General features: G+C 35.9%; 1 protein-coding gene across 1 annotated transcript in view; it reads right to left on the bottom strand.

The window, feature by feature from the left end:
• LOC127802871 (zinc finger CCCH domain-containing protein 19) overlaps positions 1-16,015 on the bottom strand; it is a 63,349-nt gene that overhangs the window by 23,557 nt on the left and 23,777 nt on the right. The window contains exons 3-7 of the mRNA XM_052338945.1: positions 4,133-4,317; positions 2,438-3,356; positions 2,208-2,335; positions 1,107-1,166; positions 966-1,016 (exon numbers count right to left, since the gene is read on the bottom strand). Of these exons, the coding sequence (XP_052194905.1) occupies positions 966-1,016; positions 1,107-1,166; positions 2,208-2,335; positions 2,438-3,356; positions 4,133-4,317 (1,343 nt within the window). The remainder of the gene's footprint in view (positions 1-965; positions 1,017-1,106; positions 1,167-2,207; positions 2,336-2,437; positions 3,357-4,132; positions 4,318-16,015) is intronic.

The following is a 16,015-nucleotide window of genomic DNA, read 5'->3' as shown; positions in this document are numbered from 1 at the left end:
TACGACAATCGAAAAATCGAATCCTATGTTGATTCCTTGAACGCCCATTCGATCAGCTCATCCGGAAGCCCCCGAGGACCCATCTGGGTTCTTGCCTCTCCAAGTTCCAACTCCTGACCCGTTCCAAATCCGTCTAGCCTTGCTTGTGACATCTTGGACCCTCTGTCGTGATGAAGGATTCTGCTCTAGCAAATCCAAGACAAATAAATTTAATTGTTGTAGTTTGACAATAACAACTATTACACGACTTAAGGATATCATGGAATGGACCTATGAAGCTAAACAGTGACAGCAAATCAGCCATTAGTTTAGTTCACAATCCAATTCAACATGATAGAATTGGCAGACACTTCATCAAGACTGATGTGGCAACTCAAATATAATTATTATGCAAGGCCTACCCCATATGACAACTTGTTTTATTATGTAGGGTCCAACTCAAATATAATTATTATTTCAGTTGCCACATTAGCGTTGCTTAGTATAAACTAAGCAGCATTGTTTAGGAGATCAAAACTCATTAAAAGAGTGCATCTATAAATTATAGATTGATAGATGATTGATTAGAGTAATTATAGGGATTGTACAAAAGTCAAAACTTTCTATTTTGTAGGATTGTCTAATTCCTTGATTGTTGTACATTCTAGATGATAAGTTTTTAGATCTTTTGTCTATATAATTCTGTACAGAAGAGCATTCCATATGAATGAAATTATTCTTTCATCAGAAAAACTTTCTGTTAATAATTCCAAGACCTCTGTGGTCAGATTATTTCCATCTGCAACTACTGTTATTTGCTTATGCTATCAACACTTATTAAGAAAATAAAGCATTTAATATGTTCATAATAAAATCAGAAATTTTGATTAAAAAAATTAGCAAAAGCTAAATTAAGTAGAGCAACAGCAAACTTCAAACTTACATCATTGACCCAGCAAAGGAAAAAAAAAAGGGAAGAAACTTACATCATTTACTCTTGCTGCCTGGATTTCCATGGCCTTGTCCAGAATCTCACCCTAAGAACAATGTAGACATTCTCAGAATTTTTTTTTAAAGTCAACAAACTAGGGAAATTTCATAAAACTGACTCTAAAATGTATAATTACCACAGTCAGCCTGTTGATAAGTCCACACTTTATACTCTGTCGTAAACGCTTACATTCATCCTAAAAGATAAAACAAGAAAGATCAACAACTTCAACAAGGATAGAACACATGATGTGAAGAAGCAATATATGTGTGTGTGTGTGCGCGCGCGCGCGCGTGGGCATGTGTGTGTGTGTGTGTGTGTGTGTGTGTGACTAATAACTAAAACAACAACAATCACAAGCCTTAATAATAGTAGGTGGCCACATATGAATACTAGACCTCCAATCATCTCCATCTATGACGAATATCTTCACACAATATGCATATGTGGAACTTAGGGGTGCAAACAAGTTGGATCCGATTAGTTCTCCACCAGACTAAAAACTGAACCAATAAAGATTGGTTTGGTTCCAAAACTTTGGATCCAGCGCCAAGGCCAAATTGGTTCTCATTCAATACTAAACTGCTTTTTTGTTTACATGTTTCCTCTACTTCTCTCTTCTAACAAGCAAAAAGCTGAAAGCAATGCAACTAGTGCTTAACATTAAGATGATCTAATGTGGTTCAAGTGATGATATGAAAAAGTGCATATTCCAATATAAAATTATAAACGATATCAGATTTATTTGGTTCATTAAGAGTTCCAGTTTGGTTCTGGATCGGGCTTGATTGGTTATTTTATTAATTCTTCCCAGGGATGAAAACCTAATAACTGAATTGATCATTGGTTTTACCATTTTGAGATCAGAACCAAGCCAGGGTCCAATAGAACTGAGCCAGGAAAAACCAAAGAGGTGAAGTGAATACAGTTTTCAGTTGTCCTACTCTTTTGATCACCTCTAGTTGCTGCAATCAGGACACGTATTTTTTTAGCATTTGTTTCTGCTAAGGAGCATGGCTCACTCATAGTTTCCATGGTCAGCCCTTTTTTATGCCTGTTAGGCTGTTATATAGCCAATTAAACTCTAATTGTCCATGCATTATTTTAAAGAGGTTTTACACTTATAAATGGGAAATACTATAACCATCTACAAATTTCTGAGAAGAAGATGCAATAAAGTTATTGGAACAAGGTCAAAATAAATGAAATAGACAGTGTAAGTTCACTGCATTCTAACCTCAGTAAACTCTTGGTTTGAAATTGTGTCGATCAACACAGTCTCTGTTTTATTCAAATTTAAAATTTCAAGCACCAGATCTGTCGCCTTTTTACCAACTTTATATGGTTCAGCTGCTTTGCTCAGCCCTGAAGACAGAACATTAAGATTCTCAGAAATTTGCTACACATCAAAATGATTATTACTCTTCACAAATGAAGAGAGCTAAAAACATATGTAAATATATATACCTATAACTTGGACTAGCCTATATATGTCTTGTTTCTGATTGCTTCCAGAAATCCTTATTCTCACAAAAGTGCCAACAACCTTGTCATGGAACATATCAATATCTTCAAGTAAATCCTCAACCAATTTTCTCCTCAAGTAAATTAAGTTAATGTTGTGCATATCAATGGCAGCATAATCATCAAGATTAGATTGGGGTCCTCTTTCATCACTCTTCCTACGTGTTCTACGCTTCCTATCTTTACTCCCTCTCATAGAAGCATCTATTGTCCCATCAGCATCCAGCTCGTTAACTTCAGTATCCACAACAGACCCTTGGATATCATCTATTTGAGAATCCTCTTTAATAAGGAAATGAGATTCAAGAAGTTTTAACATTTCAAAATGCCCCACACGAGCTTTTCCAAAGAGATTCTGAAGCCTTGCATCACAAATAATTTGACTTTTCCTACGAGGATCCCTAAGTTTGTTGCTTTTAATATATTCCAGCAATAGAGCCTGGACATCAAACTGGGATAAAACAGATTTATCGCCATTTTTCATGTGCATAACAAACTCAAGAAGCTCTTTTGATGCCCATTCAGCATTGCCAGGTGTAGAACTCCCCTCAGCAGCAATTGCTGTAGTTGAACTTGGCAAATGCTCTTCCTTAGCAACAGATTTCAACCTTTTCTTGGTCTTTTTTCTCTTACGTTTACTTGCCTCAAGATTCTCGGAACTGTCTGAACCAGAGCCTTGATCATTGCTAGCATCAAACACCTCAAGAGAATCCCTTTTACCAGTAAATGCATCAATTGCTTTCCATGGATTCTTAGCCTGGGCAAGTTCAGTTGAAGATAGAGATAACTTCGCCTTCAAATCTGTCCAGTAATCCTTGAAAAGATACATCCAGCTGGTCTTGTCATCAAAATCTACTTGATCCTGCACAAGTACAAAAATAAAGGTAGATGACAATGATACTAAGGAAACTCAGACTTAGCCTGTATAAGAAAATGAACACATAAGCAAAAGGCCGTAGTTTTAGTAAATAAATTCATTTAAGCCTATAATCCTTTCGATTCTTAGCTGGCTGTTGGTGGTCAATGAGGAAGATACAAGGTCAGAGTTCTGATTTTACTCGAAGATGCAAGGAGACAAAGAAGTCAATTAACATTATGAATGTCATGCCACTGACCCTAACTGAGTTTGGATAAAATGCAGTTAATGATATCATGACTGTCAATGAGAACTTGCAACCACTACCCCGCCACCTCAAGCGTGCATTTGGCAAACTTATTGGGCACGTGCAATAGCCCATGAACACGTGCAACACAAAAGTGCAACTAAATTAGAAGTTAAACAAAAAAGTTTCAAGCAATCCTAAATGCTGACTAACCTATACACTATACTAATATCATAAGACATATTTACCCATGTGTCATTGAGTCTGCAATGAAGAAGGGGGATTCCTATAAGTCACAACATATGGTTTAACATTCTTTACATTGTATTTAATCATAAAATATCATACACCACATTAATGCAATATATTTCTCTTTCCTAATTGTTGAAAAGAAGAATAACCATTCATAACTTATATTTCCCCTACCCCAAAAGAAACAGACAGACAACCAGAGCAAAACCCAACCAAAAAGCTGCTGAAGAAGAAGAAGAAGAGAATTTTAGCATAGAAGAAGAAGAAGAGAATTTTAGCATACCTCCTTGTTCACCTGCTCATTGTTTTCAATCAACATCACAGTTTTCATGCAAGCCTCACAAAATCCTTTGCTGCCTCTAACACAAAATATTATAGCATCTTTAATGCACGCCTTGCACAAGGAAAATGTACATGTATAACACATATAGTGGGCGTTCTTCTCACAGATACTGCAAAGATGCCAACCTGAAATTCAAAAAAGCAGCCGTACTCAATAAAATCCTACAAAAGCCCTTCAATGTTGACATATTATATAGATGCATCAAAGAAACCATGGGCAACAAGATGAAAATATCATACGCAATACTCTTAGACAACAAAGTAAAGCGTGTATAGTTTTGGTAATAAATGTTCACACATTAGTCAAACAGAACCAGGCATCATCATAAATGAAAGTTTCTCATGCTATAAATGCTATATTTCATTGTCAATATTGGATATCAAGTGACCCATCCAATGCCCTCAATCAAGTAAGAAAACAGAGGATGGTTATAAAGCTTAGCCAACAACAGCTCTAAGCCTAGTGCAACCAGAAAGCATTAGGGGTTGTTTATTTTCAGAGAACGTTGTCCAGTTTTCTACCCCTAATTTTCTATAAAATCTATAACTTTCATTGTCCATAGAAAATTAGAAAAAGCATTCCATTGTTAGAAGAGTACAAAAAATCAATTTCCAATCTAAACATTTTTAAAATATGTTCAAAAAAGAGAGTGAGTTTTTTCTTTTCTCCAAATTAGAAAAAAAAAAAGGAAAACTCCTAAATTTCCAATTTTGATTCAATTTTGGAATTTGGACAACTGTCTTTCTCAAATCTCCATTTTTCTATTTTTAAAAAAATTGTATTTGAATAAGTTCACTAGTTTTACATTTTCTGGGAAATAATTTTCCAGAAAACTGGATTGTTTTCCACAATTAAAGATCCCCTTAATACTACAGCAATGTCCAAATTGGTTTGCAAATTGCATAAGTAGTGAATTGAGCAACCCAAAACAACTCAATATTTATTTCCTTGTTCTCTTAAAGGTTTCCTGACAAGGCCAAAAAGAAAAAAACAAATAATATGAGCAAATTTAAGGATTTTTTAGGCAAGAAGATCAGTGAAGACAATGGCTTATATCGGCTAAGGTTTATATAGGCAGTTGTGCTTTTATACTCTAAATGTAATTACTATAAGTTTGGGGTTTAAAACTGGAATTATCTAAGTTCAATCTGTTATATTGGGATGTCCGCCCCTATTATAAATAGAGGGCAAGAGTTAGCTGATAGGTAAGGGTTCTCATTTCTATTATAAGGAGTGTTGTGATTGTTCAGAGAGAGGCTAGAGAAAAAGTAGCTTTGTAATATTAGGGAACAAGGGTTGTGTGGTACTCAGGAATAGAAGGGAGGGAACTTGCTTTTGTACTGATCATTTTCTTGGAATAAAGAAGACTGCTCGCGGGGTGTTTTGACTGTTGGATGTAGGGTTGCAACACTTGCAATCCAAACCAGGATAAACTTCGGCTTCTTGTGGTTTGGTTTTCTGGTTTCTGTTTAATTTGTGAATTATTTATTTTCTGGTTGTGTTAATATCTTTTACAGTTGATCCGAGAGTGGGAAAAGAGTTTGAGAGAGAATTGTTTGTCTAAATCTGCCTAAACCAGTGAGTCTAAAACAACACAAGTGAGAAATTAAATATAAAAAAGAACCATAATGAGGGATTGGCCACATACAAAACAAGAGGCAACAACAAAACATGGGCCTAAAATCTATTGGCTAACACGGATCATTCAAAATTTGAAAACATGAGAACTTCATCAGCAGGAATCCACCCTAAGACAAGAAAAATGGGAAATGTGGATGGGGCTCTTTACCAATGACAAAAAAGATAAGTGCAACACCCCACTCACCTTTATAAGAGTTTTTTTGGGGGGGAAAGAAATTGGGAAGCAAAGGAGGATCAACGATCAGATATGTTGATTGAAATCAGCTAAATTTTTATTGTGTTACCCCATCTACATGGTGTGTCATAGATAAGTGATCAGTGTTCTAATAGTGGTAAGCCATGAGATGCGGACACTCTTAGTCGCAAAGATATCAATATTGAGGAAATAAAATAAATTGTGGACAGTTTACTCAAAGAATGACTCAACAAACAGCTGGATTTTTCTCCTAATCTTATGGCCAAAAAATAAGAGATAAAAAGAATAAAGTGATAAGGTGATTTGGACCTTAGAAAACTCCAAGAATAAGGCATAAAGGCAGCAGATAATTCAAGATATCTCAACAGTTTTTTTAAAACTTGTTGTTGTATATGATGTATTTTATCTTCTAAACATATTAAAAAATGTTCCTAGAATGTAGAAGATAACCTAGTATTGTGTATAAATACCCCATACTACTCAAGAATACAATAAGGAAGAATCTACAGTTTTTTCGAGCTTGTATCATCTTTTCCTACATGGTATCAAAGCCTCATTTCTTGGAACCCTAATTTTTCCTGCCACCATCTTTAGGAGTTTTTTTTTTTTTTTTTTTTATGTCATTACAGCCTTCATTGTTGTTCAACAGCTACCCTCAATTCTCTCTCTTTTTTTCTAGTCTTCATTGCTGCATCTATTTAGCTAATATCTTCACTACCATGTCTACAGTTTCTGATGTAGTCACTCGAAATCCTTCTGATCTTCCATTAGGGAACCCACTGATTTCTCAAGTAATCTTCAGCCTACTAAAAATATACCTGGCTCTCATACTGATCTTCATCCTATCAATTTAGCTTATTGACTCCATGGAAAGAATTATCCACAACGGTCTCAAGCAGTCTCTACCTATCTAAACAAGCATGGAAAACTATCTCACCTAACCGGCAAGAATCCTAGCTCTACTGATCCAAGGTTTGGGGGATGGGATGAAGAAGATGCCACAATTATGTCATGGCTTTGGAACACCAAGTTACCAGAAATAAATAGAAACTGCATGTTTCTTCTACCTTCTACTCATGGCATTTGGGAGACTCTCCACAAAAGCTATTCCATGAAGCAGGATGCAGCAGTTATCTATGAGCTTCAGACCAAGACTGCTGCTATGAAGCAAGGAGCAAAGCAAAAAAAGTCCAGAATGGGTTGATTTTACTTCTAAGAACAGTCTGTTGAAATACAAGAAAAATCACCTAAATTGTCTGACATTTGGCTTCACCATAGATGTTTAGGTCATCTCAATTTTGGTTCTCTTAAAGCTATGTTTCCTTCTTTATTCCTACATGTCTCTAGTTTTGATTTTCATTGTAAAGCGTGTGAGCTTGCTAAACACCATCGTGTATCTTTTCCACCTTCATCAATAAAAAAATCCAGCTTGTTTTGATTTAATTCATTCCGATGTATGGGTCCTTCCAAAGTCTCTAATATAAATGAGGCTAAGTGGTTCATTATTTTTATTGATAACTATACTAAGATCACCTGGCTATTTTTGCCAAACGAAAATTCTAAAGTTCCAAAGATCCTTTAACATTTCTTTTAGCTCATTCATACACAATTTGGGGTTCACATAAAGCGTATTCGGACAGACAATGGCGTTGGAATAATGGAAATGGAAGACTTACTCAGCTAATGGGCTCACCATTGAATAAAGAAGATCATGTTTCCTAAAATAGATATGGAATGTACAATTAGTTTTTCATGTATTAATTAGCTCCCTAATTAGTTAGTTTCCTAAGGTAGCGTTTGTTAAAATGAGTAAGATAAGGTTCTATGAAGATAAGGTTGGAATGTTTTTAGGATCAAAATATAGAATGATCAAGATAAGACTAGCAAGCATTCCAAGATTTTTATCAAACTGTTTGTTAAATTTTTTGGAATGCACTAGAAGACACAAATGTTATTTTTTCTCAAGGACCAAGATATGCTTATCTTGAGGGGGGGGGGGGAGCTAATCATATCTAAAAAAAGTCAGATAAAAAGTCATGTGACTTCTTTTTCAAAGGTCACCAAATAAGTTTAAAGAACACATTGGAAAGGACAAAAGTCCAAAATGTTTTCCATATCTTACCTTTTTTCGATCTATATCTTAGTAAACAAACACTACCTAATTGTATAAGTTTCCTTAATAGCTAGTTTCCTTGGAAGATTGATTGATAGTTTCCTTATGAAGGTGTCAAGATTCACCTTAAATAAGATGGTAAATTTATGTTGTGAATTTTGAGAATTCCTACAAATGGGAAGGAATATTTTAATCATACCCTACACCTTTTATTTCAATCCCATGGGGTCATTCATGAGTCCTCTTGTATTAACACTCCTCAGCAAAATGAGATTATCAAGAGGAAGAACCATCACCTTCTACATGTGACTCGAGCCCTTCTCTTTGACACGCATGTTCTATCTTATTTTTTGGAGGAAGCAACCCTAACTGCTACACAGCTTATCAATCAAACCCCGTCTCAAATCCTTGACTAGCAAAATCCCCTTCAAAAACTCTTTGTTTCCTACCCTCACCTACCATATTTGACTAATTTACCTCTCAAGGTCTTTGGCTGTATTGCTTTTGTTTTGTCCATATCCACAAAATTAACCGTACTAAACTTGACCCTAGAGTGCTTAAATGCCTATTTCTTGGTTATTCTAACACTAAAAAGGGATACAGATGTTATTATCCCCCTTCTTGAACATTCTTTACATCCTTCGATGTCTCCTTTCATGAAGATCAACCATTTTTCCCTTTTCCCAATCTTCATCTTTCTGAGGAGCACTATTACACTTCAGAAGATGAAGCTTTTCTCCTTCCTTTACCTACAACAACTGACCATGATCAGGGCTTGCAACCTTTACATACACCAACTAACCATGAACAACCCCAACTACCTAAGACCAACCTTTGTATAAGGAAGCATAAGAAGCCTACACTTGTATACTCAAGAACACCACAACCTAATTTGGACCAAGAGCTACTCCCCATTTCCAAACTGATGTCAGGTAATGAAATTTTGAAACCTAGTTATTCTAACTTTCAGAATCCTACTGATCTTGAGTGGCCTATTGCATTGAGGAAGGGTACCCATAAGTGTACTCAACACCCCATTTCTCAATTTGTTTCCTCTCATCGTTTATCTTTGTAGCATTCAGCCTTTCTTTCAAATCTTGACTTGATAACTGTCCCAAGGACGGTTCATGAAGCACTAAAAGATAAGAACTAGACTCTTGCTATGAGGGATGAAATGAATGCCCTAGAAAAAAAACAAGACTAGTGAGGTGGTTGATCAACCAAAAGAAAAAAGGCAATAGGTTGTAAATGGGTTTATACACTCAAATACAAAGCTGATGGGTCATTGGAAAGGTATAAAGTTCGCTTAGTTGCAAAAGGCTATACACAAACCTCTAAGATCGACTACCAAGAAACCTTTGCACCTGTGACTAAAATGAATACTGTTAGAATCATATTATCTCTTGTAGCTTTGTTTGCTTGGATCTACAACAGTTTGATGTTAAAAATGCCTCCCTACATGGAGATTTAAAAGAAGAGGTCTTCATGGAATTACCACCAGGTTTTGAGAATAAATTTGGGACAAACAAAGTGTGCAAGCTGAGGAAAGCTCTCAATGGAATAAAGCAGTCCCCTAGAGCGTGGTTCGGCAGATTTACTGAAGCTATGCTAAGGATGGGATATCGACAAAGCCAAGGAGATCACACCCTCTTCATCAAACACTCAAAGGAAGGTAAACTCAGTATCCTCCTAGTATATGTTGATGATATAATCGTGACTGGGGATAAAAATATTGAAAAAGGAAAATTGAAGATTCAGTTGGCTAGAGAGTTTGAAATTAAAGATATGGAAAGGTTGAGATATTTCCTAGGGATTGAAGTTGCCTACTCTAAACAAGAGATATTTATTTCCCAAAGGAAATATGTTCTTGATTTGCTCAAAGAAACAAGGAAACTAGGATGCCGAGTTTCCAATACACCAATTGAGAAAAATCACAAATTGGGGGGGGGGGGGGGGGGGGGGGGGGAGTGTTGTTGATAAAGGTCAATATCAAAAATTGGTAAGAAGGTTAATTTATCTATCTCATACACGACCTGATGTTGCCTACTCAGTAGGGGTTGTCAGCAAATTTATGCATGATCTTAGAGAAAAACATATGCAATCTGTTCACAGAATCTTACAGTATTTGAAAGCCACACCAAGGAGAGGAATTATGTTTAAAAAGGAGGGAAATTGACTACGGAAGCATAGACGAATGCTGATTGGATCCTTAACAAATATGAGATCTACTACAAGTTATTGTATATTTCTTGGAGGAAACATTGTTTCATGGAGTAAAAAATAGCTTGTAGTATCCAGATCTAGTGTTGAGGCAGAACTAAGACTAATGGCTCATGGAATTTGTGAGTTATTGTGGTTGAGAATCATTCTCAACTATTTGGGATTAAAACGAGCAGAAGCTATGAAGCTATATTATGACAACAAGTTAACAATAAGCATAGCACAGAACACAATGCAGTATGATCAAGCTAAACATATAAAGATTGACTAACATTTCATCAAAGAGAAATTAGACAATGATCTCATCACCATACCATATGTCTCTTCAGATAATCAATAGGCAAATGTCTTTACAAAAGGTCTTCCTACAACTAGATTTGAAAAAAAAATAGATGCATGTCGAGAATGGTGAATATTCACTCACCAATTTGAGAGGGAGTGTTGGAAATATCATAAAGATATTGATATTGTGGAAATAAAATAAATTGTGGACAGTTTACTCGAAGGATGACTTGACTAACAGCTAGATTTTTCTCCTAATCTTATGGCAGAAAAATAGGAAATAAAAAGGATAAAGTGATAAGGTGATTTGGAGATTAGAAAACTACAAAAATAAAGGGATAAAGGCAACACATATGACATCAGATAATTTAAGATATCTCAGCAGTTTTTTTAAAATTTTTGTTGTTGTATATGATGTATTTTATCTTCTAAACATATTCAAATATGTTCTTAGAATGTAGAAGATAACCTAGGTGTTGTGTATAAATACCCACACTACTCAAGAATACAATAAGGAAGAATCTACAGTTTTCCCCAGCTTGTTTCATCTTTTCCTACATGATCGAATCAAGAGATGAGCATCATAACCAGACACGAAAATTTCCAACATAACTAAGAAATTGTTGAAAAAGCCACCAGGAAAGTTTGTTATCCTTAGAAAGGAACTAAATGGAGCATGAGAATTAATATCGGGATAAATAAAGTGACACCAAAGACCCAAATGGGTTAAGGATCAAAATGCAAGCTAGAAGATTAATTATGCTAAAGACTAGTAGCAAGTACTTCTGGCTTTGTTTGGGTTAAAGATGTATTAAATTAGTGTAGTTTCCTTGATAGCTAAGTCTTGGAAATAAGACATTGTTTGGCTTGAAAAATGCATTTGTAAAATGGGGTCTCCACTAACTAGCAAACATAGCACTTAAGAATTGAATAAGGGCTTGCTTGGCTCAATTAAAGAGTTCATTAAGTAACATAGCCACTAAATCTTGGAGCTAGCCAAAAAGTAAGAGAGAAAGGAAGAGAGTTTCTTTACAAGTTCTCAACAAACCTTGTGAAGAATCAAAGAGAAGAGAAGACTAGAAGAAGATCAAGATCAAAAACCAAGCAAAGAAAGAAGGCACCCTCTTGGACTAGGCTACCCAAAAATTAAGGGGTATGCCCTTGAGGTGAGATAATTGTTTTTCCTTGATTTCTTCACTTGAAAAGGTTAATACAGCCTAGCAGAGGATGGATTAAACCTTGCATGTGTTTTGATGTTCAAAATTTGAGTTCGAAGTTTTTGAATAAGTTCGCGGTGCATGCAAAAGGTTTGATACAAGCTGGCTTTTAAAGTTGATTTTATGTTATAATCTTGGTCTAAGCACTTTGAAGGGGCTGGAATCAAGTGAGATTGGTGCAAAACAAAGCAAGAAATAACAAGAGGAAAGAGCCCTAGTGTTTGGCTAAGCCACAGTCGGAAGTGAGGGAATGAATTCCCATGGTAATTTCAACCTTTTTTTTGTTTATTTCTTGGTTTAAATGAAGTTATCTAGTCACTAGAGGTTGACTTGTATGTTTGCATGTGTTGGATTGAAGCATACTTTCTAGTTTAAAGTAAATTTGTAAGACTAGAATAAGCATAACTTTGAGAGATATATATATATATATATATGGGGTCTTGCCTGTCACTAGATAGTGATATTAGCTAGAAATGGTAATTAGAAGTATTATGCATTCTCTATTGGGTGATCTAGAGACTTAAAGAAGTGAAGAAAGAGATCTCTTGGCAAGTTTAAGGAAGATGAGAAAGTTGTGTTAAATGCTTTGCATGCCAGACATGCTTGTTGTCTTACTTGTGTATGTAATTTAGTTGTAAATGGTATGGGTGAAAACTTAGAATTGTCGCTAATACCTTGCTGGTTCATTGGCAGTTGCTCAATATTGATATGCTTGCCATGGTTAGTCCAAGGATAAGCCAAGAGGGGATAGCCCATGTGATTTACGTAGCTAGCCATAAGCAATTAGATTATGTGCCAATTCTGAACATAAGAATTACTTGTTTTCGCTTGCTGTTAATTGCACATTCATGTAAAGATTGCAAGTATAGCATAAGCATAGCAAATCATAGGCCACCTCGACATGTCTTGTGTGGGTAAATGCATTGCATATGTTTGTCACTAAACTAGGAACGTTGCCACATATTTATAGTATGTGATAGGTTTATTGAAGCTGGTAGCAAGGTTGTTTTAAAGATAATTGATAATCATAAATTTAAGGTTTGGTTGACCAAACATGCCCTGTAGCTGAAAAAAGAGAGATTGTGCATAGACAATTAAGGAAAAAATCACATGCATGCATAGTGGTTCGAGGTGCATGCAAAATTCAAGAACAGACGCTTAAGGTAAACCTCCAATGCACATAATTGTATGGTCACTCCAAGAGATCAGAATAACTGGATAATAAGGGTGTAGCTGGAGGGTTAAATAGGGATCAGGCATAATGAAGATTGAGAGAAACAGGTTAAGTCACCTCTAGTTGGGTGCGGAGAGAACCTTGTAAAGAAGAGTGAGGAAATATAAGCCAAGTAAACATGGGACCATGGTGGTCATGAACAATTTCAAAAAAGTCTGCTAGACTATATAAAGGCTTGGGAAGGAAATTGTTTAAACAGAAAAAATACCTAGCACATGGGTAACCCCTTGCAACTTCTTGTAGAAGGGTCATGGGATCGAACCCTAGGCAAGGAGCGGCCCAACAAAGAGCTCCCTCAAAAGCTCTACCACTACAAACACATCACAAGCCACATGCCAAGCGATGGGCCAACAAAACAAATAAATGGTATAGATTCACCACTTCATTTTCAGAAGAAAAAAATAAAAAGCAAACGGCATCCTCAAAAAATGTGTTTTGTATACACATTTGAAGAAAAAATGAACCATATTTATGTTTCACATTTTCACTAGAAAGGTGACCGATAAACAAAAAAGATTCAGTATAAGATCTTAAATACATTCTGAAATGTAAACTATACAAGTTTGCATCTATCACATCATGTTTACAACAATTTTTTTTTTTCGTAAATCATGTTTACAACATTTAACATATCTCATTTACATTCTCATTCCAATTCCAGTGTTCTAACTAGTCAGCCCCCCTAGGCGCCGGCCCGATTAATTGGCCGGTGGAGACAACTAGGCGCCGCCTAATTTTTGGCTATAAATTTTAGCCGTTTCAGGGTTTCTTCATTTCTAAAACCCGCGCCACCTAGGCCACCTAATTTTTAGCTATAAATTTTAGCTGTTTTAAAGTTTCTTCATTTCTGAAACCCCTCGTCTCTCTCAGCTGTCTCCCCTTCTTATCTCTCAGCCCGCCGTCTCCCCCTTCTCTAGCCCAAGGCCGACGCCGCCTCAACGCTGTCGATACCTCATTGCTACCTCCAACTCCATCATGACCTCCTCACAGCTTCTACGCCATCACCGCCGTCAAGCTCCATCCTCACCAACACATCCTCGCTGACTCAACGTCATCGTAACTGCCTCCACCGCCATCAAGCTCCATCTCCGCCGCTGGTATCTCTTGTAACCCCTCTTTCTATTTGGTTATTGGGTGTTTGACAATTTATGTTTTTATTTTATTTTTCTTTTCTATTTATATATTAGATATATATATATAGGTTTGTTATGCATATTTATACCTTTTACTTGGTAAAAATCTACATCTAATTTTAATTTTTAATTAGGGTTCAAATTCTGTTCATATTGTATATAAGATGATAGATGTATGGACGAATATGCCATTCACCAGTTGCATTCACATTTTGCAGCAATTTAATCTATCCTACAAGCATTGGACTTCAACATTTTACAGCAATTTAATCCAGCTATTTAATTTATCTCTGGAAAAAAAAATAAAAAAACAAAAAACTGGAAAAAAAACTATGCAGTTTTGATGAGGTATAGAATTTGAGCAATTTCAAGCAGAACATACGCATGCCATATGTCATCTTGGTCTTCTAGTTTGTTATCAAATATGTTATTTTGAATATTGATTGTTAAGTGAGGTTACATATACTTATAGGTTTCTGTTGTAAGCTTCTTCGATTCAATTAAAAATGTCAAATGGGACTAGGAGTACGGGAGCATCGTTCGATGCAGCTTCAATTCTTAAAAGAAAGTCAAGATATGTCAGATGGGAGTGTGAAATGTTAATTGATCTGAAGAATATGGATAAAATAAAATGCAAGTTTCGTGGTAAAGTTATGTCTGGAGGAGTTTACAGAGTAAAAGAACACATCGCTCACATTTTCAAAAATATTTCTGCATGTCAAAAATCTTCTCCGGATGATAAAGCCAAATACAAGAATGCTATTGCCAAGGTAAAGAGTAGGAAGAAGAATAAGAAGGAGAAAGATTTGATGAGATCTTCTGCTAATATTTCTAAAAAGGGGGAAAAGATAAAGATGAATTGCAAGAGTTAGGGAGCAAAAAAACGCCTCGCACTCTTGGCCCTATCGATAGGTTTGCAAGCTCCATCAGCCCTGAAGCAAATGCAGTGCCGGTAATGACGCAAAGACAGCAAAATATCAACGAAGCACTCTTTAAAGAGAGAACATATACTGTTTGTAAATATTATGCTAGATGGGTGTACGAAGCTAATATACCTTTCAATGCTATTGATAATGATAGCTTCAAATTGTTTATTGAGGCGGTTCGTCAATTTGGGTCGGGCTTCAAACCTCCCAATCAATACCAGTTGAGGGAACAGTTATTAAAAGGAGAAGTTGACAAAACAAAAGAGTTACTAAAGAAGCATGAAGAAGAGTGGGCACAAAATGGGTGCTCCATTATGACAAATGCTTGGACAGACAGAAAAAGGAGTATCATGAACCTACGTGTTAATTCTAACGCGGGTACTATTTTTCTTTCTTCAAGAGAGTCATCAGATGAAGCACATACCAGTGAACTTATCTATGAGTATGTGGACAAGTGCATTGAGCAAGTTGGGCCACAAAATGTTGTCTGAGTAGTAACTGACAATGCTGCCAACAATATAGGAGCGGCAAAATTATTGAAGCTGAAGAGGTAAAAATATATTTTGGACATCATGTGCTACTCACACCATAAATTTGATACTTAAAAGTATTGCTAAATTGCCGAGGTATAAGAAAGTCATTAATCAAGCCAAGAGTTTGACAATCTTCATTTATGCACACCATAAGACCTTGTCCTTAATGAGGTCATTTACAAATAAAAGGGATATAGTGAGACCGGGAGTCACTAGATTTGCTTCTTCTTTCCTTACTCTGTAGAGTTTGATGGAGAAAAATGCCCAAATTAGGACAATGTTTACCAACTCAGAATGGGAGGAGTGCAAATGGTCAAAGACTGTTAAA

Source organism: Diospyros lotus, chromosome 5, assembly GCF_014633365.1.
Source record: "Diospyros lotus cultivar Yz01 chromosome 5, ASM1463336v1, whole genome shotgun sequence".
Classification (NCBI taxonomy): Eukaryota; Viridiplantae; Streptophyta; class Magnoliopsida; order Ericales; family Ebenaceae; genus Diospyros; species Diospyros lotus.
This window is presented reverse-complemented; position numbering and strand designations above follow the sequence as displayed.